The sequence below is a fragment of the Pagrus major genome, chromosome 20 (assembly GCF_040436345.1).
Source record: "Pagrus major chromosome 20, Pma_NU_1.0".
Classification (NCBI taxonomy): domain Eukaryota; kingdom Metazoa; phylum Chordata; class Actinopteri; order Spariformes; family Sparidae; genus Pagrus; species Pagrus major.
In genome coordinates this window covers 25,714,033-25,741,032 of record NC_133234.1, presented here as the reverse complement: position 1 = coordinate 25,741,032, position 27,000 = coordinate 25,714,033, and the positions used below count along the sequence as shown (strand labels likewise).

The 27,000-nt window shown below is 40.9% G+C and overlaps 1 protein-coding gene across 4 annotated transcripts in view; it reads left to right on the top strand.

Moving 5' to 3' along the window:
* baiap2b (BAR/IMD domain containing adaptor protein 2b) overlaps positions 1-27,000 on the top strand; it is a 73,121-nt gene that overhangs the window by 26,234 nt on the left and 19,887 nt on the right. For all 4 annotated transcript variants that reach the window (XM_073489478.1, XM_073489476.1, XM_073489475.1 and 1 more), the window contains exons 4-6: positions 15,958-16,019; positions 17,133-17,204; positions 19,675-19,812. In XM_073489478.1, coding sequence (XP_073345579.1) covers positions 15,958-16,019; positions 17,133-17,204; positions 19,675-19,812 — 272 coding nt within the window. The remainder of the gene's footprint in view (positions 1-15,957; positions 16,020-17,132; positions 17,205-19,674; positions 19,813-27,000) is intronic.

Below are 27,000 nucleotides of genomic sequence, written 5' to 3'. Positions count from 1 at the left end.
CTGCACTCTGTGCAAAGTTGTGTCATAGTTGTAGACCTGGTCACATGCCGGGGAGTGTGACGAGTCTGCGTTAGCCCTGCATCACTGCATCCTCTTCGTTCCTTTACCCTGATGTGACTTAAGATAGCAGGCGTGGACTGAAAAAGTGTAGGAGAGGGAGGATGGAGGGTAAAGCAGGGATGCGCCAGGGAGAGTGTGGAGGATATAAAAGCAGCGTTCATTATTCATGTGGAGACCTTTTTTTGGTGCTTCCTCGCACTTCTTCTGGAGCTTCATCATTTCATTTTTCCTCCTTGTGTCCTCTTTGAGTAAATACTCGGTTGAGCTTGAGTGCCCACTCTAATTTTAAATAGTGAAAAGCTCATTATATTCAGCTTCAAGGCTTTAATTTGTACACTGGTCCCATTTGAACCGCTTTAAGAATGAACACTTACTAAAAATGACCTTAGAGTGTAAGTAAAGACCTTTGGAAAATCAAGATCGTTTGGACATTTACATAAATATGTTTTTTTTGGAAAAGTTACATTTCTGCTTTTTATGGCATCCAACAAAATGAACTGTGTGTTCATGAATACACTTTACCTGTGTGGTAAAGCACAGTGTGTACATCTAATTATGTAGTGTGTATTTTCACTTTCAGAAAAAAATGAAGCAGAGTCAGTGTGCTTACAAAAAAATTGACTTTGTGCAACATCTTGAAAATCCCATCATCCATCTGTACATCCCCATTTCCATCAGCTTGGTTGCTTTGCTGTTGTGCCGTTCATGTTTTTGTCTGACATGACTGTGCTTTTTGTCATCTTTTGTCTGCATGCATGTTGGGGTTTCCTGTTTTGTGTCCCTTTTTCGATTTCTTCTCCTGGCAGCCCAACCATGACTCAGCAGCCCCTTTTACTCAGCAGAACCTCCCTCTGCCTCCAGTCAAATGACAGACTAGGCTGAGCAGAATGGATTGATGCCGTCTCCACGTATCAGCAGGGCTCAGAGCAGCTGAGGTCTGTGCAGACTGAAGGGGGAATTGCTCTGACGACACTTATTGCTTTGTGGATGCTTTAGCATATTCCATTACTCATGTTGAGCCTCACGGCTTCAGTAAATTATCTGAGAAAATGCAAAGAGAGTGAAAAATGTAGTTTGAGGAGGATTATTAAATTTTAACTTCAGGTTGACTATAATGTCAGCCTGTAGGACTGTAATCAGTCATGTACATAAAAGCTCTGCCACATTAATCCGTGGATGGAGTACTGGTTTATGGGGAGGGTCATGTGATAGTGAGGAGCTCCAGCACATTGAAAAATAACTCAGGAGATGACTTCTGAAGCCATTCTCTTGTAGGAAAGCCATTATTTCCCAATTTCTACAATTTTTTTTACAAGATATGTTTCCTATCCTTCTTTTAATAATACTTTTGATATTAATAATATGAACATATTCCAACTACAAACACATAGAAAAGCACTGGATTGTAAAAATACATTAGTTGGAAGGGAGGGCACTCAGAGATGATTTAAACTATTTTCCTCAGGCAGATTCGTTGACTACGTTGACATGCACACGCCTGTGAACAATATGAGACGTACCATATGCCCATTTTACACAATCAGCTAAGAAGAAGAAGCTGTCACCCCTTTCTTTTCTGCTTCAGGCCATCTGTGCATTACCTAGCCATCCGTTAGACTGAGGTAGAGAAAGAGAAACACATCATCTTTTAAGTTTTTATGAAAGTTTCTACTTTTTATGAAAGATGTGGATATCAACGGGTTTATGTGCAAATGTCCCAGCGCTGACCTTTTCAAGAAGGTGTATAAAGCCATTAAAGAGGGAGGCTGTTTGTTTATGTGCGCGGCTGCATAGTGGAATGTCCATTTTCATTAGCTAGTAAACAGCTTGGTAGGGATATTGTCTTTTTCAGAATAAGGGCAAAACATGAAATATTATGTGCATATAAATGTAGTCACTGATGTTATAAAGTAACCAGCCTCCTGTAACCTGTTGCTGCATTATGACGAGAGGTGGCAGTGGCAGTTTGTGAAAAGTCAGGATTTCTGTCTATTTTGCTCTTGAAGAGGTCAGAGGAAACATTAAATGCTGTGGTTTTGACATACAGTAAAGTGAAAAAGTTCTCAAGCCCTGCTAGCTTATTAATTAGTAGATAAGAAGGATTGTGCAGTTGGTTGTGTGTGCACACAGTGTGTGTTTGTGTGTGTGCTGAACATTTGCTCAGCTGGCACGTGTCTCTAACTGTGACCAGAGCTAAGACCACAGAGCCACAGATAAGGGTGTGTGTGTGTGTGTGTGTGTGCGCGTGTGTGTGTGCGTGTTTGTGTGTTTGTCAGGGATAATCACTCACCCAGGGCTTTACCTCGCACTTCATAATTGATGAGGACTGAAGGCAGACTTGTAAAATCGGCCAACTTGTAATTGTGTATTTAATTGGGTTTTTGTTGAGGGGGGAAATGTCCGGGCGCGACGGTGCTGAATTAACAGGGACCGGACTTTAAACTGCTTGAACCCTCTGAGGTGACGGGGCCTTTCTGCCAGAATTCACTCCGACTGTACTCGCTGAAACAATGTAATTAATCAGAGTATTAGGATGAACAGCAGCTAATGGCATTAGCACATGAACAGAGGATGTGGAACTGCACGTGACAGGGCGAAATTAACAGAGGGCTTAGAGTTGGGTTTGAGAAATTGAGCTTGATGGAGAAAATGAAGAACATCATGTCGGGTGGAGAAGCGCTCGAATGTTTTAACATCACTTCTTTTCTGCTCGAAGGAAACTTTAAAAACTGTCCTGAAAAAACAAGCAATTAATTCTGTTGTAATTGTTTTAGCATGAAGGTTTAATACATTATAGATTACTTTAGGTGGAGTCATGAATTTAATTTTGAAGGCTGGGATTAATTATGTTGAGTATTAATTTTGTGCTGTGTATTAATTTGCACTGAAGTAGATCGATGCTCTTCCATGTGACTGAGTCAGGAGATTATAGCTGCGTGCTTTCTGCCCTGCAGTAACATAGTGAGCATAGCTGCAGAGGTACGTAAGGCAACTGTTGAGTGAAACGTACAAACCGGTAGATCAACCTGCCGCTGCCTCCCAGGTCAAGAATGGGTCTGATGATCGACGTGGTTTAGTTTTGGGTCTGACATATTTTTGCTTCGTACTAAAGCCTGTTTCAGATTCTTATGTTTATTATTTGAGTATAAGAATAAAGATAAAATATGCAGAAATCTAACCCAGCTTACTTGTCAGCAGATTTTAGGTTGTTAAAGATATACATTGTATTTGTCATAAATTATGGGATACATTGTATTTCCTTCTTGGTTAAGTCCAATAATTAAAGATAATTGTCACCGCTGAGGCTTGTTGAGGGGGCTGAAGCTAACAGGGAGTGTTTGAAGATGGTCCTCGATCGAAAGCTTGCATCAATAAATAAATATTGCAGTTTGGAGGGTGCAGACTCTTGTTCAAAAGTCAAGGACTATTTTGTATCTTGTTGAATGTTTACTGGTTTACACTTGTTTCACTTTAGGTTGATGTCCTAGACGAATACAAGTTTGTTAAAGCATGGATAGTTGTGGTTAGAGCTGCACATCAATATTTTCATCGTCCATTAATCGGTTAGTTGTTTGGTCTATAAAATGTCCATCATTGTTTCCCAAAACCCAAGATGTCCTTAGTGTCTTGTTTTATCCACTACAGCTGAAGATATTCAGCTTCCTGTCTTTAGAGGAGGAAAGAAACCAGAATATGTTCACATTTAAGAAGCTGAAGTCAGAGAATTACTTAAACTGATTAATCCATTATTAAAATAGCTGGTGATCATTTCAATACTTGACAACTTAGCGATTCATTGACTAATCGTTGATCGCAGCTGTAGTTGATGTATAGGTGAAAGCTCAATGGTTCCTAACTTCACCCCAATCTAAATGCATGTTTTTATTTGATAATTAATATCTGGTCCCTGAGATCCAACCCTAATGGTTTAACCCCAGATGTCAGTTGTCTGAATGCAAAAGAAGTTATCACATGCAGATGTTCTTGACTGCCCTCTGGAAAAGCCTCTCGGTGAGTGATTATAGCCTTTAATTTTCCCTGGGACACTCCGGTGATTTGGTGTGTCACTTTAGAAACAGCAGCAGCAGCAGCAGGGGAACAGTTTAATGGTAGATTTCAGCTGCCTTCACACAAGCACACACATACTCACATATACACATACTATACTGTACAAGTACACAAGGGTAACACCCTCACATGCCAGAGCAGGCGGTGCTCAAACTGAGTAATTAGGACAAAGAAACGACATTACATGATAATTATCCACTTTTGTAGCTCAAAATAAACTGACTCACATCTCCTCATGGGGACACTTGTTTGTAGAGAGAGGTGTTGTTTATCACAGGAAGAGGAAATGATGCATTTCTCTGTTTCATTCAGTTATTCTTAATTTACATGATGCTGTCAGAGTTTGAACAACTGCTCTGCTGCATGACTCCCTGTATGGAGAGATGAGATACTCCACGACTGCAGTGTGGAGTGATCATCCCACTCATCCTCTCCTCTTTCACTATATAGCGCGCTCTGTGTCTGCGAACGCCCCCGCATTGATGTGGGAGCTCAGGCAGCCCTGGGAGAACACGCCGACTCTGCACACGTTTCTAAAAATAGATGAAACGAAACGCCTCGACCGTGAGCCGCTTCGAAGGAGGAGGAGAGACGGGAGTACGATGCTCGATCTGCTGCCCAAAAATGGTTTGTCGGTGATGTCACTACGTTGAGAACACCGTCGTCTTTCTTCCGTATACTAAATATGGACATGATTGTGTGAAAAAACATAGGAAGCTCCTGCAGTTCCGGTTCTCCTCTCTGACCATATAAGGGCTCTTCCATTCAGATGCAGATTTGGGCAGAGGTGGTACTCACTCAGGTCTGCACTCTGGCACTCAAACCTTAAAGAAGCACAGGCACAAAGGAAAACATCGATTTTGGCTTTGCTTTATATAATTTGTGGGTGTTATGGATTTCAAATCAGTAGATCATAGATCTGAGGCTCCATCATATACTATATGTGTGTATATAGACTGTATATCTCCATCTGTGACATCCTGTGTCCTCAGGCCCTCCAGCTGTTGCTTTTCATCCATACCTCTTAGAAGGAAATTTATATCTAAGGCTGCAAAATTAAATGAAAAATGAGTGCAATATCCAAATCTCTTTTTGATAAAGGTAAAAATGTGTGACTAAAGAGCGTTATAATGAAGTACTGTAGAGCTGCAGAGATGTCCTGACCTACAAATCTTGCTCTCCAGATGTAAGAAAACATGTTTGTTTGGTACAGACCCCGACAAAAATGTCACATCGTCATGGTTTCAATGTCATGTTTTTCAGTGGAAATGACGATTGTGATGCAAAAATTATCATTCCCACTAATCGTGAATCATATGGAAATCAAAAATAATTGCAGTATGCCTTTTTTCAACATATTGTGCAGCCTTATTTATAATGTAGAAGGAAAAAGAGGAGAGAACTTTGATTGAACATTTACCCAATCAGGACAGCCTAACTGAGGTTTTTCAAGAGTGTCCTGGACCCAACGGGAATAATAACAAAAGAAAATGGATAAGGAAAATGCAAATCTAAAGGTATGAATCAAATTGTCAAAACAAATCAGTTTAATTTCAGCTGATCTTTAACTATTTTTCTTGAGGAGAAAAAAAAAAAAAAATCCTGGAAATATGAACCAGTCTCCCGAGTAGAGCCTGGCTGATACTTGAGTTTTGGAGCCGATGCCAAAACAAGTAGAAAAATCTGAATAGATCGTCCATTATACGAAAAAAAGTTAACTTCACTGAGAATTTAATAATTATAGGTTATCCTAACTAACATGTTCTGCATTATCATTTTAGTTTTCATGTCTGCGAATATACACCGATACCAATATATCTGTGAAAGGCCAATATCAGCATATAATATTGTCCAACCAATATATCGGTTGGGCTCTACCCCAAAGTCATTTTTTGAAAAGTTTTAGTGTAACTTACTAACCAGTTTTTAACCATATTTCTGTTTCTTATCTGATCCTTGCACATCAATCAAAGTCAACAATCAAAAGAAATACTCATAAAATCCTGTATCTTTTATTTATTAAAAGACAAACATTGTGAGATCTAAACATTCCTGATGGATTTTCAGCACAACTACAGCTTCATCCCAGCTAGGTATTTCCTGCTAGGTGTGATCATGAGCTAATTAACATAGTTTATCCACATATTTTATCCTCCACTTTTGGCTATAATTAAATTTTCCTTCCATCCCTCTCCTCATCTGATTCTCATCATTCTCTTCATACATTCCCATTGCCGAGGGCTACACACGCTTTAGCATAACATCCATCTCATTAAAACAATTTAAGGTTAATTCACATGGCCAAATTTGAGGTCTGGGAAACAATTACCCTCTGGTTAATTAATTCATGAAGAACAGGATTCAAAAGAGTGTATTGGCCTTCAAGGCATATTCCTCCACTTCATCAGACATACTGTTATAGCAGGCTTTCACAAATGGGAACAAGGCTCGGATACAAGCGGTGATATCGCAGACTAAATTAGGCGGCAGCAGGGGAGGAAGTAATTCTGCTGGGTCAAAAATACAAAATTTCATTCCTGCGGTTCAATATTCATCAGCGGGTTTTACTGTATAATTTTCTTCCCATTTGTCTTTCAAGTAATTATACTTTGTCTGGGAGAGAAGTGTTTGAAATCACCACTCATGCTGCACATTTGAAAGGTGGCAGCAGAAATATGAACACTTGCTCCTGGAAGCTGAGGTAAACAAAACAGAAGATGAAAGCAATAATAAAGACTCATATACAAGGACAGAGAAGCAACGTCCTCAGCGACAGACTGTTTTTATTGCTGAGTCACCGAGCATCTCTTTGAAAAATTCTACCTCAATATTCGCTTTTTGTTTTCCCTCCAACTGTGTCTCGCTTGAAACCTCACGCGGCTATGTCTGAGGAAAAACTGGTGACCTCGTCGTGACCCTCGTTTTTCTGAGCCAGCACAGGCTGAATTTCCCCCGAGCACCAACCCCAATCTGAATTCAGCCAGCGTTCACTCTGCATAGAGGAGAAACTGCAGCGAGAGCACTCTTTCAAAACATTTTCCTTTTACCCCCACCTTGTCATCTCGCCATCTCTCAGTGTAATAGTTCTCCCACTCCCACGCACATTATCCTACAGGGGATGGTTTTCTTGCTGCTGTCCAACTAGGAGAAGACTGATTGTTGCATTTTGAATCATCAGTTGATGACAAGTCTGTAAATAAAGTCCAACCTGAGGGATAATACCAGAGTTAATAGAGTTACATAACGGTGAGTGATTGGTGATGTGCTGTCACACTACGGGATGATTGAGCCTTTTTAAGTGGAGACTTTATTTTCATCTTCATGTTCAAGTTTCATCTCAAGACAAGACGGATGGATAGAAAACTTTAAATGAGTTATGTGAGTATTTATCTTTGAGAGCAGAGGCAAAATGACGAAGGGCACCTTTTTCCTGTGCAGTGTTAGGATTTGTTTTTGCCCTGAAGGCTGCAGTAATGAGGTTACTGCTGGCACTTTTGGATCAATCAGAGGGGCAGTTGAGCCAATCTGATGGGCAATTGGGTAATCTTGAAGTGCAGTTGTGCCTACAGCATGGACCCAAGAGGGGCAAGTGGTCTAACCAGAGGGATACATTGATAAACTACAGGGGCTGTTGCTCCAAGCAAGTGGCATTTTGACCAGCCAGAGGGGCCCTTGGGCCAACAGCAGGTGCCTGAAGTGCAAGAGAGGTAGTTGAGCCACACAAGGGGCTACTAGAGCCACCAAGAGGGGCAGTTTGGCAACAGTTGGGCCACCCAGAGATGTTATTTGGCCAATAGGGATGTAAGCTGTTGGCAGTTGGGCAGACAGCAGGGCCTCAGATGCTAATGGGGCACTAGGGCTGAAATAGAGGGACAGGTGTGCTGACCAGAAGGGTGTATGTCCCATCGGCAAACAGAGTTAGACATTAGGACATAATTGAAACAGTACAGCAAGGCCACAGGCACATCATACTGAAGATAGAGGCTTTTTGGCTCACCTCTCCTGCCGTGAACATTAGTTTCGGGCCTTTTTACCTCCACTTGTCATTTATTTTAATTTCTATCTGGGGTCAACTCACTATTTAATTACCAAAACCCAAGTGACCAATCTCAAATGGGAAACGTAGCTGTCCTTCGTCCGTCTGCACGTCATCAGAACAGCTCCACTGTACCAATTTAGCTTTCCTTTACTGTCGCTGCCCTTTTAGAAAGTCCTTGTCCTCGAGTCACCTCAGAAAGTGAGGGAGGATGCAGAGAAAGAGAGGAAGAAACGAGAGACACATAATGAAGGGAGAAACACCGAAGAAAGAGGAAGGCGAGACAGAGAGCGATGTGTTCCCGGCTCATTAGCAGCCTTCAAGCGGTTCTGGTCAAATCAAAACCTTGCTGTCTGTGGAGCACATCGGCACGAGTACCTGCACGTTGATCACCCCCGGCCGCCATTCATTAATACATCCCACACCACCTGTCTTTGCTTTTCTTCTGCCTTAGTTTTATGTCTCTGTCTTGAGTGTCACATTCATCAGAGCTTTCAAACAAGCTGTCTTGTCAACAGTAAGCCGCATGTCTTTTTGACTGCCAGCTAAGTTACAGAAAGAGATCAGGGAGGGATGGCGTGGTGTTTGATTAAGCAAATCAATGTAATAGGGTGTTAATGTGGCTTTAATAACGTGTTAGGCTCTATAAAATGTCCTTGAGGCGTCGCATTGTCCTTGATGTGGGGATTCAGCCAAATGGTGACTTAATGATGCTGATAATAATGTGAAGTACACGCTCTGATCTGAGGCACTGCAGCATTAAATATGCTGCCAAACATCCAGACCACACACACACACACAAATATAAATACTGATCCAGCCATTTTTGGAAGACAAAATCTAGAGACAACACGCAGGAAAAGACAGGTTGTCAAAATATTTTTCATTACTCCTTTTTTCCCAGTTCTTGTGGGAGTCCCTGCTTATAAAATTAAAGACAGAACATGGTACCACCTGTCAAATTCATGTAAGCTTATTGTCAGCAAGCCATAGTGTGAAGCTGTCAGTGAATCCTCACACACTTTTGTGTTTGCCGTCTAAAAACAACGCGTCTTCTTTTGTTTAAGAAGTGATTCGTTTACAGCCTGATTTAGAACATGTCCACCTTTTCACGACTCAATGTTCTAACTCCATAGAGACAAACGACGACACGGACGGACCAGGTGATGGATCACTTTGAGAAAACAGTTTAAAAAAAATCTTTACTTGCTGTTTTTCCCAGCGTGGGACCCAATTAGAGGCCAGAAATGATAAGTTAGAGGAGATGCCGGGGATCATATTGACCAGCTGAGCTCCATGTGTGTTTGTCAAAATATGAAAAGCTATCAGATTTTATCTCTGTCTTTCTCCTCATGCCCTCCATCCCTCCCAATCTCTCCATCCCTTGCTTCCAGCTTGCTGTCTTGGATAATCAGTCTCCATTTTGCACTCCATCAGCCGCCCTGTAATGATTATGTATAGCTAGTCATTCCTATCGATCTTCTGCAGGCAGATTCCATTTTAAAAGGATTCATTTTTCTTTTCAACACACTGCAGGCGCAAAGATATCAAATAGAGCCCTGTTATGTTATGACATGACATGCTTACAAGTGTGTCATGAGATTGCAAGGATTTGTGCTGTTATAGTAATTTATAACTAGGAACATGACAGCGTGGTTAGTTCAAACATTTGAACCTCTTCATTACTGCCAGGACGCTGCAGGTTAGCAGATTATATTCTTTCATGCTGGACTGCAGATGTTGAAAATGTTGATAAATTGGTCTTGTAATTACAACAAAACTCGTCATTGTCAAGTCACTCTTTAGTCAAGTAGATGCCTAAAATGTAAATTGTGTTTGCTGTAGTGGAAGTGCGTGCACGTCCCCGGGTTGATGCAGCCGGCATTTAGCGAAATTAAACACCCAGAAGAGCGCAACAATAACGTTGTCAATCATGCGGCTTTGAGGAGGACAAATCTCCCTGCAGCACCTTGTATTCCTCCACTGCAGCTTTCTGGGGATTAGAGTTGCTTGTGTTTGCTTTCAGGCTCCTATAATACAGTCCCTGCAGAGACGCACACTACATAAAACACCTTCCCTCCATATGGCCATTAACTGTGGTTCTCTCTCTCACCCTCTGTTGTGCCCAGGAGTCACATGGAGAGTGGCTGGGGTAATAAACCCAGATGTGAGCGCTGCCCTTGGGTTAGCCACACTGAGTAATGGGGCTGTTCTCGCCCTGCAGTCAGAACTGCTCAATACACACAGACTGTACACATGTAAGCACACACATTAGGGTGGTTCGGATACCGAAAGCAGTATTGGAAATGTCTCCAATACGGCCTAAAAATGCTGGAATCTGTATCGGCAAGTTCTTGAGTCTGTGCAGAGATCCAATAGCAAGTAATTTATTTTTAAGAAACTTTCTTAGAAGCATAAATACACCGATCACTCGTTGTTTGATAGCTGACAGGGTTTTAAAGAATTATGAGCTGCAATTTTTTTTTTTTTTCAGATTGAACTTTACCCCAGTGTGGGTTGATAAACAAGCCATAATTCTCTGGTTTAACTCTGTGAGCTGTATTTTGGAAGCTGTTTTTAGGTGCTTACCTAATTTCTCTCCACGTGTGCCTTAAACCTCTGGATTTTAGACTTAACGATGGATCTTGTGAGTATTAGACAAACAATAATGTGCCTTCTTTTGCTTAACTGGGTTGCACATTTTGCTAGTTTGCCAGATGTAACGGTCATGCACTCAATTAAAATCATGTCTTTAGTTTCCATAATTAGACAATGCCATTATATGGCAAGAACCCCAGTGAGGAGACCTAGGAAAAGGAAAAAAAGACCAGCGGCAGTTGTCGGGATGATTCACCATCAAATTGCTAAATATTTCATAGACAAAAGTGGCATTTGTGTATTCTTTTCTTGATCCGCACCCATGCACTCTGGTGGCGGACAACAATGTGCTTTACTCCCCTCTAAGCCTCAGATGTTGTGATCTGCTCTGATTATCGGTAAGCTGCTTAGTTATGGCGAGTAGAAGTCCAGTATTTCACAATACAAGGTGGAGAGGTTTTTTTGGATTAGATGGGTGCAGTGAAACTAGAACATCCAGGAATTTGAGGATCTTCCAGTTGATGACAAAGTCCTTTGCTCAGGACGTACTGATACAGACACCCTGAGACCTGCTGTCACAGCGGTATCTCTTAATGAACGATGATTATAAAAGATGAATCAACTTTATTACAACTTGGATCGCATCTTTGTAGTTTTGGCCGTATTTTCTAACAGTGTACTGCACAACACTAAATTTGGGAACACGGCAACATCGCTAATTAAAAAGTCAGGCAGACGGAGAAAAATGAGCAGTTAGCTGCTCTGTGTTTCCATGGTGAGTATTGTTATCATAGCTGATAGAAATGATGGCTAAACTATGAAAATAAGACCTAATGAGATTTATCTTTGAAAAAAAAAAACCCTGTTAAGTCATGTTGTGGCTGGAGCAGCTGGTGGTAGGGTGACCTCTGGTTGACCATCTGCTCTGCTGAAGTGTGAAGTAAAGAGACACTGGCGCTCTCACTGTGCTGTTCTGTAGCTGAACCCTGACCTGCCTGAGGAGGAGAACAAGGCAGAAGACAGTTCCCCCGCAGAGATCAATGAAGGACAACCTTAATTAGTCTATAGATGAACACATCTGTTATAAAAGCCAGAAATAATGACCAAGGCTCCATTTTATGGAAGCAAGCATCTTGTGAAGTGTAGTTAATCCTACGGCTATATTTCATTCCCAGCTGAGCGGCTTCATATTGGCAGAGCAGGAGTCCCTCTTTCTCTCTCTCTGTACAGGAACTGATCTGTAGAGGGAGCGTACACGGCGTAGGGTTACAAAAAAGGAGGACTTTGATCTATAAGGGTTTTGTGTGTGTGCGTGCGTGTGCGTGTGTGTGTGTGAGGCTTGCCGTGGTAGTCGGTCCTACCGATGTAACGCGTTGTTCGGACATACACCGGTTACATTACATTACTCCCACCGCTGTTTTGTCCTTGTTAATCAATACTTAGTTGGACGATGGATGCTATGATTACACATTGAAAGTGTCTGCTCCCTACAAGCAAGCAGCAGAGTGGCAAGGAGTCACATGCCAAGAGTAAGGAGAGATGAGCAACAAGCGAGGATTTGTTGTCAATGCAAAAAAGCAAAAGCACCTATTTGGCAAAATTTCAGTTTTTAACCAAATGCTAACAGGGAACTTAATAATGTTAATGAGGGTAAAGGAGTGAGAAGTTGGAGCGCAGCTCGTTGCCTGCAGCTCTTCATCCAACAGCTTCTTCTCATTCCATTACTCCCACAGACTTTATAGACCTTCTCCCTGCAACATCTCAGACTCATTTGCTGTCAACAAATGCAGAAAATGATGTTCTGATGAATGTTGGCGGTAAGTGTAATAAAAGTCAACTCGTGTTTTGCCAGATAATGCTTTTAATGTGACACTGCAGCAGTAGGAAATTTGCCATTTGCATTAGCAGTAACTTAATACAGCACTCCACAGATGGTGGGCATCTTTTTTTTTTGCTAAATGTCCATCATAACGGGTAACACTGGTCTTGTCATGTGTTTTTTAACCGGTGGGACAAGCTAGGGCTCTTCACAACATTCAGAAATACAAGGTTGAGTTTTATTTTGGTATATTTTTAATAGTAAGAAATTAGTAATAACTAAAACTAAAAGGGACCAAATGAAAGTAATAAAATGAACATGACTAGACACATAAACATGAAAGGCACCCTGATAATCGGTTTTCTGTAGACCAATATCTGATGAACTCCACCCTCTCTTGAATGTGTTTCTATAAAGTGTAGTTGTCTGATACACCTCTGGCTGAGATCAACATCTGTGTAATTGTGTGTTGCTCCAGCCTGTCGATGGCCGGTGGCTGTTTATTAATGGATGGGATGAAGTGTGTGTTGGGCGCCCTCCAAGAATCAAAGGAGAGTTTGAAAGTACACGCCAGCACATTTATCTGCCTCGCTGCTCCTAATGCCCTGTCCTGCTGCAGTCAAACACTTCTCCAGTGTTATAGCTGTCACTGCATTTTCATAAGCAGATGGGTGACTATAAAATGAGATGGTGTGTTGGAGATGAGAGTGTGTCTGCCCAGTTTACTAGGGGTGTAAATCACAATACGATGTATCGATTCTTTGGACAACTATACGATATTGATACTATTTCAGTTCAGTTCAATTTTGGGGGCCTGTGATCAATATGACATGATATCATCTGCCCATTTAACACAGTCAGTTACAGGAAGTACTCCAAATCTTGAACTTATCAAATATTGGCAGTAAAATATACTAAAATATCAAAAGTAAATAGTGAAGTGAAGAAGAGAGAAAAATCGCTATTAAAGGATGCAAAGTGTTGCAAAGACATAAGAGAAGAAGAAAGGACAGAAGGAAGCACACAAGGAAGGACAGAAGCAAAGATAAAAGCAGAGAAGGAACGCAAGAATAAAGGAAGGGAGAAATTAAGAAAGAAGCACTGAATGTATGGAGGAGAAAGTACTTTGTGGAAGTACTCAAGTAGTGGATTTAACTTTGAGGTGCTTGTACTTAACTTAAGTAAATATGTGTCATTTCCACCTGTGCCCCCCACCTCCTGCTCCGACCTTTCCTAAATCCCTTCTCCCCCAACTGAGTCTCGTCTGCATGACCACAGCACTTCCATTAAGCCCATTAATCCTGTCAGGCAGCCCACTCTCACAGTGTCCCCTCTGACTGTCCACTGTCCGCTGTCCACCAGCACCCACCCGCCCACACACGTCGCTCAGTGCTCCTTCATATCAGAGCAGCATACATTATCTGATGTCAGCATACATTATACAGGAGCTAGATGAGTGCCTTTAATGCATATTAGTGGACTCATTGAGAATTAATTGGCTCTTAGTGCTTCGTGGTGCTGCAGCTGTACAACATTTAACAGGTATTTTCAGGACTGTACCAAGATCTGTTTGTCAATATATGTATTTATTCTAGTTGGATAGTGGAGCCTGACTGATCAGCATTATGTCCTGATGTCATCTCACCACAGATATACTGTCAGTATTTCCCTATATGTTTCTGCATGAGAAGTTAGTATGTTTTAGATGAGTTTTTATTTTCGTAAATCAAGTGTTTTAAATAAGTTTCATTTGTCTTTTTATATATAGCTGTTATTTATAATAATGTTCAATTAAACTATAAATATATAAGTTCATTGTCCAACTGTGAAATACTGTATCTTATCAGCTGATGCAGTGCATCACCAGCCCAAGGCTTCAGATAGTTGATTGTTGAGTTTCATTCGGACGCTGGCTTGGTCCTATTGTCTGTCTGTGTTCAGTTCAGCCTGACCAAACTCGGCACTTACCAGAGATTCTGGTTATTTCCCTCCAGTCTCATCGGTGCCTCCTCTCTCCTCTATACGCTCATGAACAACAGTATCTTTAAGGGCATTTACTCTCCAGTCAGCGGTCAACAAGGATGAACAGACTAGTTACAATACATTACACCTGACAGTGGAGGTCAGCACACGGCTGCAGACATGTCGAGAGGCGAGACTGAAAGCAGATTAACTTTTTGATTGTAAATTCACGCTAATACACTTTGAATTGTATGTAATTGCGCCATATTTGCTTCATGTTTGACGTGAACAAAGAGAGAGATTTAAAATATGTTCTTAAAGATATTTTTCTGTGCTCTTTAGTGGACAAATTATATAATGATGCTACTGTTTTAAAATGATTTTAAGATCTCTTTTACATTCATATCGGTGCATTGGTTAGGCTCCACTTTTTTGACAACCAGCTTTGAGGAATGTTGTATTTCTGTAAAAACAATAGAGAAACTAAATAACATCTGATAATGTTGATATAATTATTGGATGTTCAAATATCCATCATGAGTCTAATAATCCAGTGTGTGTTTGGGCTCTCATAGATCACTAGACACTGTGTAAACAAGTGGAGGGTCTGATTAACTGCCTGTCTGAGTGTTTTTCTGTGTGAAAACCTGTCGTGTGTCTCATTTTTCTTGGGGTAGTTTGATCTGTCACTGTCTCTCCAGATCTCTATCCCTCTGTTCTTTGCTCAAACTAGATCTTTTTGTTCCTTTTTTTACAATGCATTGCATATTCAGAAGAGGCAGCATGTAGGTATCTTAAGACACGCACCTCCCTGGCTGCATGAATCATCTTTTACTTATCTTTTGTGTTTTTTCTTTCTTTCTTTTTTTCTTTCTTTAACGTTTGACTTCTTTTCTTTGGGTTCTGCTTTTTGGTGTTTTTCCCCTGTTATGTTGTAGTAAGGCATATGTATTAGTGCAAAGATAAAATACTTTATTTCTAAAGATTTTCTTTTATCTTGCTGTTCCTGTGTGTTTATTAGCAGTACAGTTGTAAGCTCTTGGTAATATGGAAAACCCTTGGTTTCAGTATTTAAAACATTCAGTAGATTTCTTGGTTAACTCTTTGATTTATCATTCATCCTGTCTGCACTGCGTATTTCTGTCATGTTCTTTTGATTTTCTCACCATTGAGTTACGTCTGCTTCATCAGTGTCATGACAGATGTTTCATCCTGTCCATTGCCTCCTCCTCCTCCCTCGACACCATACACCTGTCTCTCATCTGTTCTCTGTGGCTGCATGGTCTCTTTTTGCACGATGTATGTAGCTCTCACAGACATTGGAAAGATTTAATATCACTCTCTCTTTTCTCTCTCCCCTCCCCTCCCTCTTTTTGTTTATTGTCTTTTCTTTTTCTTTGTTTTCTCGCTGCAGGGGAGGTGCTCTTTCAGATGGCTGAAGTGCACAGACAGATCCAGATCCAGCTTGAAGAGATGGTGAGCATGTGGTGATGGTGGTGGTGGTGTTGCTAAAATCAGCGCTTCTTAAGCCACGAGTTGGGAATCAAACAGATTGTGGACCAGTTGGTTTGGAGTCTCCACATCACAATATATATTTTTATATTCAGTATTCAGCAAAACACACTCTCTTTACTGTGCTGAGTAGCTTCTAGAGTACCTTTTTTTTCTGAGGGCAGCAGCTTCACTTAAGTTTGTTTTGTTTACTGATCCTCTGATATGTAAATTACAGCCCATTACAGACTGAAAAACATTTTTAAATTCACTTCTCCAAATATCTTTATTTGAATCTTCAAGTGAGTGAATTGGCCAATTGTGGCAACATTAGCAGGCAACGTTCAGTCAACCGAGAGATGAAGAAGTGAGGATCTTTAATCTTTATGCAAAGTGTGTTTATAAAAGCTATTTAAATTATGTTTTCTCATCCTGTTGGGTAATGGATGTCAAAGATCCAATGATGATGTTTTTTACTCAACAGTACAACATAGAATTTAGGTGTTGACGGAGGCTTGTTTATTTACCAGAGGGACTGGAAATAAATGCAAAATATGAGGACTTTTATAACACAGTTCAGACTTTACTCTTCACTGAGACCCATAAACAGTTTTGTCTACATTTCCAGGAAATTAAGTCAATGTTCCTCTTCAACTAATTGGATGCAGTTCCTTCTTTTTCTGCAAATATCCTGCTGATAGTAGCTTAAGAAAATGTTGACTCTTCAAACAGGGACTGATAGGACAGACAGGGATGATAAGAGAGGAACAACGACAGCGAGAGCTCACTAAGTGTGACAATACTGTAGATATATCGCTGAGGGTTGTTTTTCACTTGAAATGTGTTGTATGGGTCTAGATGTCACAGATGAAGGGACAGTAAATTGACTTTGGCACGCATGTACATACCAGACATCCTCCTCTAATCCTTTGGGCGTGACATTTCCGATGGCAACACAAATACATTCGTTCAAGTCGCTCTTGCGCCACAACACTGCAGCGTTACATTCCTTTTCGAAAATAATCCTCTGCGGTTGTGCTTGTAATTACTTGAGGTTTTAGTTGTTGCATTGTTCTTGTTTTCCTTTGTGTCTTGCAGCTGAAGTCGTTCCACAACGAGCTGCTCACAGAGCTGGAGAAGAAGGTCGAGCTGGATGCACGCTACCTGAACGTGAGATGCACTTCTTGATGTTCAGTTATATATTGACAGAGTCCTCCGTCCTTATTGAGCTACTCTTTCTTTCATTAGCCAAACCACAGACAAACCACAGAATTATCACCCTAACTCTGCAGCTTTGCCGATTGCTGCTCACTCATTCAGTTTTCCAGGACATATACTGTTTGGTTCAGTCTCAGCACTCTCTTCAGCCTAATTTCCAGCAACGGTATATTCTGATAAACTCTCTATATAATGCACTACATGCCCTGCACTTTACAGCAGACAGACAGGAGTAGGTGAAACATGTGGCAGTTAAAGAACCAGATAAAAAGCTTAGAGGAAGATGAATAGTTGATTTTTGGCTAATACATCAAGAATAATACCTTTTTTATAAGGTGTTCATATGTCAGAGTTGTGGCTGTCAGTGGAGTAAATCTGCCCTCCAGAGGCTCAAATCAATATGCTGAGCTGAGTTATTTTGTAAGCGTTCAACAGTAGGGCTACAACTAACAATTGCTTCATTATCGTTTAATCTGCATATTTGGTCAAGATTAATTGCAGGAAATCTATACATTTAAAAGGCTTGACCCAGCAAATTTTAATTAAAAATGAAAAAAAAGGACAAGTCATGTGAGATATCATGTCATTTGTTTTCTGTCAAGTCAAGTTGTAACTCACTCACCAATCATGATCATATCTACTCAAGGAGACTCACACAGCATCACACTCTGATTCATTATGTAACGGTATTCCTGACCCAGTATGTGCTTGAATGAAACACCACTTTTAACTCGGCTCTGTGTCACTTAGCCCTCTCCAGAGAGTGACGTTATGAGGAATAAAGTATGAACCATGTTCTCATAAAATCGTTGGCCAGAGACAAAATGCACTCTCTCTCCTTAATTTCCCACCGGCTTTCATCCAAACCACTGCAGCAAGTTACATAAATGACTTCCCACTCAGCCCTGTGAATTATGACTCATTCTGTGAAAATGAGTTGTTTTGCAGGAGAGAAAAAAAAAGACAAATTCATTTATGGTGATCAGTAGATTGGAATCATTCCCAAAAAATCATTACATCATTTGAAACAGGGGATCTACGAGTGTGTTCTGGAGGCCTGATTTGCATATTTCTTTATGTTGTATATGTCACGTTGACTCTATATAATATATTCACAGGCACACATCCTAGTTCTGTGAAAGACTGCCGACATATCCATGTGTACCCTGCCTCTTGCCCAGTGTGTGCTGGGATAGGCTCCAGCCCCTCTGACCATCCGCAGTAAAAGCAGAAAATGAAAATGTATACATTTAAAACTGGATCATCTAAACAATTTTTTGGGGCTTGGGGGAAGTGTTAAAAAAATGTGAACACTGTATGTACATATCACGTTTTGAGTCAATATGGCAAATGTGTTAGCAGACAGTTGCTTATTTACATATTCAGCAGACGTGTTTCTGACCACCTGTCCAAAATTCACTCTCTGACTATATGCTGACTTCTGCTAGTGGCCTCCAATATCTACTCCCATCCACATTCACTAGCTGGGCTTTAACTGTTGCTGTCTGCTGTTTGGTGTTGGGCAGGTAGTGCACATTGGGTTTTTAGATCTCTACAGAGCTGGAAACAGATCATGACATGAAAGCAGAAAGAGTAAACCAGGGTCTTACATTTAGGGAACCGGATGTCTCAGTGAGATGAAACTCAGCAAAGCGGAGCAAAGCTGCAAATTCAAGTGATAATTCTCTGTTCGCTGAAACATTATCACATTGTTTTCACATTTTCATGTGAAGGATTTACTTCTTGGTGTCTGTTATGGCACCTAGTGTTAGAATCGGGTGACAGTTTAGGATTTGTAACAAATTTGTGAAAAATCTGGGGGCACTGACAAGTTTTGTAATCGCTGAAAACAAATGTTGGCAGCGCTGAACCTTGATTTTGGATCTGGGGTGCAGTCAACTCTGATGTTATAACAAATAATACAATTTAGGGGGCAGGTAAAATAAAAATGTATAACTACAATAAGTTTAACCCTAAACCAGTTTAATCCATTTTAACAAAAATCACACTTTAAAGTCACTGTACCAAATTTTGGTATTCACTAAATTGTTAATCTGCTAAACCCAAACTGTGTTGTTGGTATTGCCCTCACTGTTACACATTTAATGATTTCTTGAAAAAAATAAAAAAATATGGGCACTATAACACATTTTAGTCTTTGGGGGCACTGTAAACAGATTTTTTGAGCCTGGTACGGTAACAGTTTAACTGCCCTAATTAGAGAATACAGAATCAAGAAGAAAACGAACAGCTATATGAGAGGGAGAAATAACCGATGCGTCATAATCCTTCAGTTAAACGGGAGCTGACCACTTGTCACAACAGTTTGAAATGAATGTATGTCAGTCTAAAATATCATCCGCGGATGCTGAAGCATGCGAGCACTGCTGTGCCCCTGCTGACTTTGTGCTGCCCCCCTCAGGCTGCGCTGAAGAAGTACCAGATGGAGCACAAGAGCAAAGGGGAGAGTTTGGAGAAGTGTCAGGCGGAGCTGAAGAAACTGCGCAGGAAGAGCCAGGGCAGCAAGCACCCCTCCAAATATGGAGACAAGGAGATGCAGGTCAGTGTGTGTGTCTGTGTGTGTTCAGATGTGTGTAGGAGACTGAACTGTCTGATGTTATGAATGGTGCAAACTACGGTATCTGCTGCTTCTGTGGTTTAGAGCTCTTTTTATGGCTCAGTGAGTCTCATAGAGGATCCTTATGGCCAGATGGAAGGTCATTGTATAAAAAGAAACCTGACATGGTCACAACAGCCAGTGCCAAGAGAAGATGATCCTATTGGCTCCAGCCCAGTGTGCGGTTCAGACGACCTGCCAGTCAGCCTCTGGAGAAAACATTACTTTCTCATAATTTACTTCATCTTTATTTCAGCAAAACCAGAATTAGAATCACCAGCGCAGACTTTTAGTGAACTCATGCTGACTCTTCAGTGTGCCACACACAGATGCTTTTGCCTCCTCCTGATGGGATTTGAGCTTCAGTGCGCCCGGTAATCCGCGGCTGCTGCCGGTGCTGATGGGATAGGACATGCTGAGCTGAATGGGTTGGGACCCCCGACTGGGCACAAGCAGTTTGGGTGCCAGTCTGAGAAGCTCTTCACAGGGAGAGAAATGGAGATGGTGAAGGTTATGACTTGAACCCACTGTGTCAAACATTTGAGGATTTTCTTTTTTAGAAAATGCATCAAAATTTGAACAGTATTACTCAGTCTGTGGTCGTCATCAAGGACATCAAACAGCACTTGCAAAGTATTTTTAAACATGCATTCAGGGAATTTTTAACTGGTTATGAGTTAACAGTCTCAATTTAATACTGACCCCTCATTATGACCGACATAAGCAAACAAGACAAGGAGGAAGATATGCCGTTTCTCTATAGTTATTAGAGTTTCGGATTCCGACTTGGAGTTGGATTGGAGAGCTATTGCTCATGGTGGAGTGCTGAGGGTCACTTGAGTAGTCAATGCCGGCATTTATTTCTGTCAGTTGTGCATTGCAACAGTGACATCTACGCTGCAGGCAACAAGGAGTGATGGCGGCTTCATTTCAGGAAGAAAGATGATAACAGTGCTAACATAACGTCTGTAAAAGGATCATTTTACGTATGGGTGGAAACGCCAGCTATGTGCTGAAATGTATTTCTTTATATATTCTATATATTCGACAAAAGTCGATCAGGAATCAATAAGGGTAATTAATAGAAATTGGATTTATAATGCTTTGGGTTGGCCAGGGGGATGACCTGGGAATGATATAATCAGTAATCAATTATCTCTCTCCTGAATTGTCTGCTTCAGCTTTAAATAGATAAAAAGCTGTAGAACAAAAGAACATGTGAAAAAACAATTACACAGTAAATATAATGAGACTTCAATTAAGCGCTGCCGAAGAAGTCTGATGACTTTGACTGTTTACTTCTACTTCATTAGCCGCTGCTCTTTATCAGCATTACATAATGTTTGTTTATGATATCTAGGGCAGGTGGAGGGGTTGATTTCCCTCATGTTCAGGTAACTGCTTGAGCGGAGGCGTAAGGAGACGGTGCGAGTCTCTTTGCCCCGTCTGTAGGTGTTGCGGTGACACATGGTGGGCGTGCCCTCTTACACAACCTGCTCCTGTGATGTGCTGTCTGTCCAATCAGCTGCTCCTCAGCACAATGACAGGCTGAGAGAGAGAGAGGCGAGGGAGACAAAGGAGAGGATGATAGGAAGTTTTGTCTCTATAAATCTTTATGATGAAAGCTTGTGTAGGTGTGTGGATGACTTCCAGGTGCATGTTTGTGTTTGTGTGGTCACTTATAAGATGACAATAATGAGCTTTAATCTAGATTTGATTTTTAATTTTTCGTCAGGTTTTGAACCAAAACATTTAGTATGTCCACAGATGAACCCTCTGCCTATTAAAATGTCACACACCAAGTTCTTCTTCCATTCAGCCGGGTTCTGAATGGGCCGACAGGAGAAATACCTCGGCTATCTGCTGATGGACTTCTATTGTTATCTTTCTGCCTTGTCAGCACTTAAGCTGTCAGATGTGATGCAAATAATTAAACTCACAATGAAACGGGGAATATGGGGCTTCATCCACTGACAGCTTGTCTGCACAATGTTGTACACAGCAAAAACATACTCAGCTGCAGCTCCACAGTGGCGTTTCAACAGACATCATGCGGGAAGACAATGAATTCTCCTTCAAAAGATTGTAATAAAGTAAACTGCAGTTACTGATTTTATCACATTAGATATTGTTGATTGAAGAGGGGAAAAAATCTCCTTATTGTCCAGTCCCTATACAATCACATGATATTGTGTCAGCAGATGCACCTAGATTCATATTTTTTAGATTTAGGCATTTGGGCTTCATTTGACAGTAAAGTTGAGGAGGGTATGACCTGAGACAGAGGTCTGATTCAAACCCAGGATGAAGCAATTACATGCTGTGAATCTTGGATTGCTGGTCTGTCAGGAGGCCCCAAAACAGGGGCACTTTTGAAAGAATTGCGATGAAATGTAATTGCATGGTAGGATGATAGATGATGATATGATAGGTCAAGAATTTTTGAAGGATCAGAATAAATTTAATTAAGTTGTTGACAGCCTCAAGTTTTGAAGCCTTGAGTTTGGCACTACGTCCGTTGCCATCTTGGTTTTTTGGAGCTGAAAGTGAACATATTTGGACTAGAGAGCGGAGCTGAGGAGGATATGCTTGGCTACACCTCTATCCATGGTAGCAACTTGCCAATCACAAGGTAGCCAATTAAAACTGAACATAATGCTGTACTGAAGAGGACTTGAAACGAGGGAATGAGACCATAAAGTCATTAGGAAACGGTTTACTGAGGTAATAAATTAAGTGAGAAGTAGGGTTATTTTCTCATAAGCTTAAGTTTAATCAAACCTCTTCTTGAAACCAGTGGAGCCCCCCTGCTGGCCAGTAGAAAGAATGCAGACTTGTGATCAAACCGGCAACACAACAAAGCGTTTAACTAAAACCTACACACACAGTGAGTGAATGAGAAGCTAAACCGATACTGTAAATGACACTTTATGGTTTTAACTCATCATGGCAGTGCAGAGAAAACATTGTGTCAGAGGTTAAGAGCTAATTGTGTAGCACTTCCAGAGGCTGAGGCGGTCGCCCCATGCCGTTCTGTAGGAGCAGCAGGGGAGGTAATTATTGTGTAATTGTTAGTGTTGCTTCGATGGATGGCTGGTGGAGCGTGAAAGGGCCGACCGGGCCTGTTGTTACAAAAATCGATACATGGAGCTATGAGGAACAACAGCATGGGAACATTGAGCCCCAAAGTCCTGCAATTCCTCTGGGCTTTAACGGCTTATCAGGTGTGAATGAACAGGTCTGGGATGAGATACCAGCTGCTTTAAGTGTGCCTTCATGTGTGTTTGTTACCTCCAGCATGATGTGATATTGATTTTTGATTTTGATTTTTGTTTTTATTAGGATCTCTTCCAAGAGTCTGCACACATAAAAAAACATCACTTAAATAGATACAAACAGAAACAAACACTATTGGACAAGTAGAACACTTTGTGCAGCACATGCAATAACATTAACACATTACAACAACTTCTAACCCACAAAACTAACCCTTTACAATCAAAATAATACACTAATTGTAATTTTTTGGCCAATCCATGCACTCGAAGCGCTGTCTGATTTGTACCCGTGTGTTGTGGACCTCCTGAGTAGCATGTGTACTGTATATTCTGAGGGAGACAGTGTGGTTGGTAGCCAGATTCCCACTGTGCGTCATATGGGCCGTCATGGGAACCAGGTCTTGGCAGGAACAGGAGACGGCAACGACCAGACGAACATAAAAGACAGATTTGCCTCCTTGAACATACAATATGGTGCATATATTCGTCTGGGTACCTACTGTATGCTTGCAGTATGTTTGTGCGAAGCCTGAAATCTTGCCTTTGTGGATGTGTGTTAGCTCATTTGCTTCTACAAAACGAGGCTGTGCACTCCAATAAAGCCTCCTGCTCGCTTCATGCTTCCCTCCACGGTCCAACATTTAATTAAGTGATGCAACCGCATACTGGTGCCTTTTGGAGCAGCAAGAATAAAAAAAAACCCATCACAGATTAAAGGAATCTCAATTCGCTCTTCCTGCTCATGACTAATGTTGGTATTAAAACTATAGGCGATGGGAAATCACCGATTCACAACGGTGTCCCTCAGGGGCCATAAAGCACTGAGCTGCTGCCTGAGCACAATATACAGCCTGATAAATCTCCTGGTACATTTGTTAGTGAAGCATGATTGGTGGAAAAGGGGTCATTTGTGACTTTAGATGATGCCAGTGTTAAAGAAATCACTTCCTCCCACTTCCACTGCATAGTCCCTGCATAATTTTCTTGTTTTTCAAAGTAAGGAGTGCAGAAACATTAGACATCATGCTGAGTGCTGAAACAATTGGTCAATCAGTTAGTCAATCAGCAGAATATTAATCCCTGACAGTTTTGATTAATTAATGGTTCCAATCCTTTGGCTCTTTGAGCCTCTACAAATTATTCAGATGAGAGAACAAACCAAACATCACTGTCCACAGCTCATAGTCACGTAACCTACTCTATATTGCATCATATTAAAGGGTGACGCGCAGATATAGCTTTTTAACCACCTGTTTAAGCCATTTATCAGGCTTAAATCACCAGGCGTCTTCTGGTTCCAGCTTCTCAAATGTGAGGATTTGCTCCTTTTTTCTTTTTGTATATCAAATAAACAGATTATCTTTGACTTTTGGACTCTCGGTCGGACCGAAAAACAAGCAGCTCAAAGCAACTGAGACGTCACCTTTTCACTGTGCTCTGACATTTCACAGACTAAATGATTATTTGGTAAACAGTACATTCTAGAGATGAATCAATATTGAAAATAATCAGATGTTGCAGCCCTGATTATGATTCATGCCTGTGGCACTTGAACTGAAAAGTCAGCTGAATTGCCAGTAGAAGAGGAGACATTACATCAGGAGTCAGAGGGTTTGAGCAGCAGGAAGCTATTTTTTTGCATTTTGTTGAAGTTTCTTGTCATAGCGAGATCTCTCTCTCTTTGTGTGTGTATCTACCATTTCCAGTATAAAGACGTCTTTAGCAGATATTTCTCCATGTGAATCCCCGTGTGAGTGCAGAGTAGTAACACCAATTAAACACATAATTAGCATCCCATCACGAGAAGAAAGCCATGTTGACTGAAGAGAAAGTGGGGATTTCCTGTGAATGATGCGTGAAAACACCTTTCACCTGTTCACAACTGTCTTTCTTTTTTCTGACACGCTTTTAGTGAAATGTGATGGGAGGAGATAGTAGCACGCCATGAAATGAGAGATTTTTTTATGGAAGACAACAACGAGGAGGGGTAGTTGATAGAAAGGATGGATGAGATGAGGATTATAAAACCATGCTAAGGAAAAAATTGGCTGCATTGACCCGGCTCAGCGGACATGACTCCTGATCTCCCTCTGTTTCCCTTTTGTGTTCTCGTGTTTCAAAAACATTTTGTACTTTGAGCTAAACGCTAACATCAACACCCTGACAACTATTCATGATGTTCCTCATTTAGCATTTTTTTTTTAGCAAAAAAAATAAATAGACATACTGTAAATAGACACGGACCATTAAAAGTGGTTGAATTGTATTTCTGTACACAAAATACAGAAAAAATTCAAAGTATTTTTGGTGTTTTTTAAATTGTTGTCTGAGCTTCTGTCAAGCTCCTAGACATACTGAATGAGATTGCCATCCTTCAAGCCAGAAGTTGTTTTCCAGATGAACCGTGACAGCCAGTTCTGCTTCTTGTCAATCACATTTAAACTTTCTGTCCACAGAGATCTCTGACTGCAGCTGAGATGACTCTAAAAGGTGCTTTACTGTATGTAGAAAAGATGGCTGGCATCAGGCCACAAACAACGAAATCACTTCCATCCTGAGATCCATTTTTTAAAACTGACAGGAGGTTCATAGCCAGTTAACCCAATTGTCTGTTATTACTTTCAGTCAGTTGGCAGTTTATCTCACTGAAACAAAGAGAAGAGGTTCATCTGTTTGAGATTTCGAGCTGAGGAAAATCCAAAAAAGTCCATATTCATTTGAGCAGCAAGTATTGTTTTAGCTCCTGGTGAGGTTGGTTTAATGTCAAGAAAACATCTCATGTCATACTGTTTTACGTTTAAATATAATTACTATTAAATCTGTTAAAGCGAAAGTGTCTACATGTTTTATACTCAGCAGAGGCCCTGCAGCCAGAGTTTTTTTGCACCAATGGTTCACCATCTTTCATATAAAATAAGTCAATAAATACTGGACACAGAAGCACATACTCTCCCTCCCAGCACACGTCTTATATGCTGATTGTGCTCACTGTCAGCAAAAACCAGGAGCAGCTTTTGGCCCGATTTCTATTTAGTGTAATGAGGGAGCTTTAGGCGAGCGGCGGCTGATTGGCAGAGGCATGAAAGTCCAGCTGGAATCTAATTAGGGCTCCGTGTCTGAGAGCGATCACAACATGTGTACACGGCATGCAGCAGGCCTGATGTTTTGAAACTACTTAAATAATGGAGAAGGGACTCAGCTGTGGTGGCTTAATGTACTTTAATGTGTATATGAAAGTAGTGGTGTTCTCCAGGGATATGTTATAAAACTGCTGTTCTGCTGCTTATGGCACTTAAACATATCATGTCCTATATAGTATTCTTGCTCGTACAGTGTCAGAGCTGAGGAATAAGATTAAACAGAATTAATGATTGGTTTTCGGATGTCTACTACATGATAGATGGATTAACCTGTTTGGGTCCTTGTAGAGAAAAATGAGCTATTGACTTCCATTCTTCACCCTGTCTGTATATTGTGTATTTAAAGTATCCGCTATTAGTACCCAGGGTACACATCAGACTGCACATATTTTGTGGTTATTTGATCAAATCCAAATTAATTTAGGGTTTATACGCCATACGCAAAAAATCAACTGGAATAATAAAGGTTTTAAAACAGTACCCCTCTATACACCAGGCCATCAGGATTAGGGAAAAACCAACCCAATCACTAGAATAACTGATTGCAATGTACATTTCTGCAAACATGGATATGTTAAACTTTACATTTCTTTATGTTGCAACCTTACACGTCTTCAGGTGCAGTTTGTAATCTTATGTTGTGACATTGCTGTGCTTATACTCTGGTTTGGTTTAGCCACAAAAAAAAAAACTTGGCTATTGTCAGAAGAAGA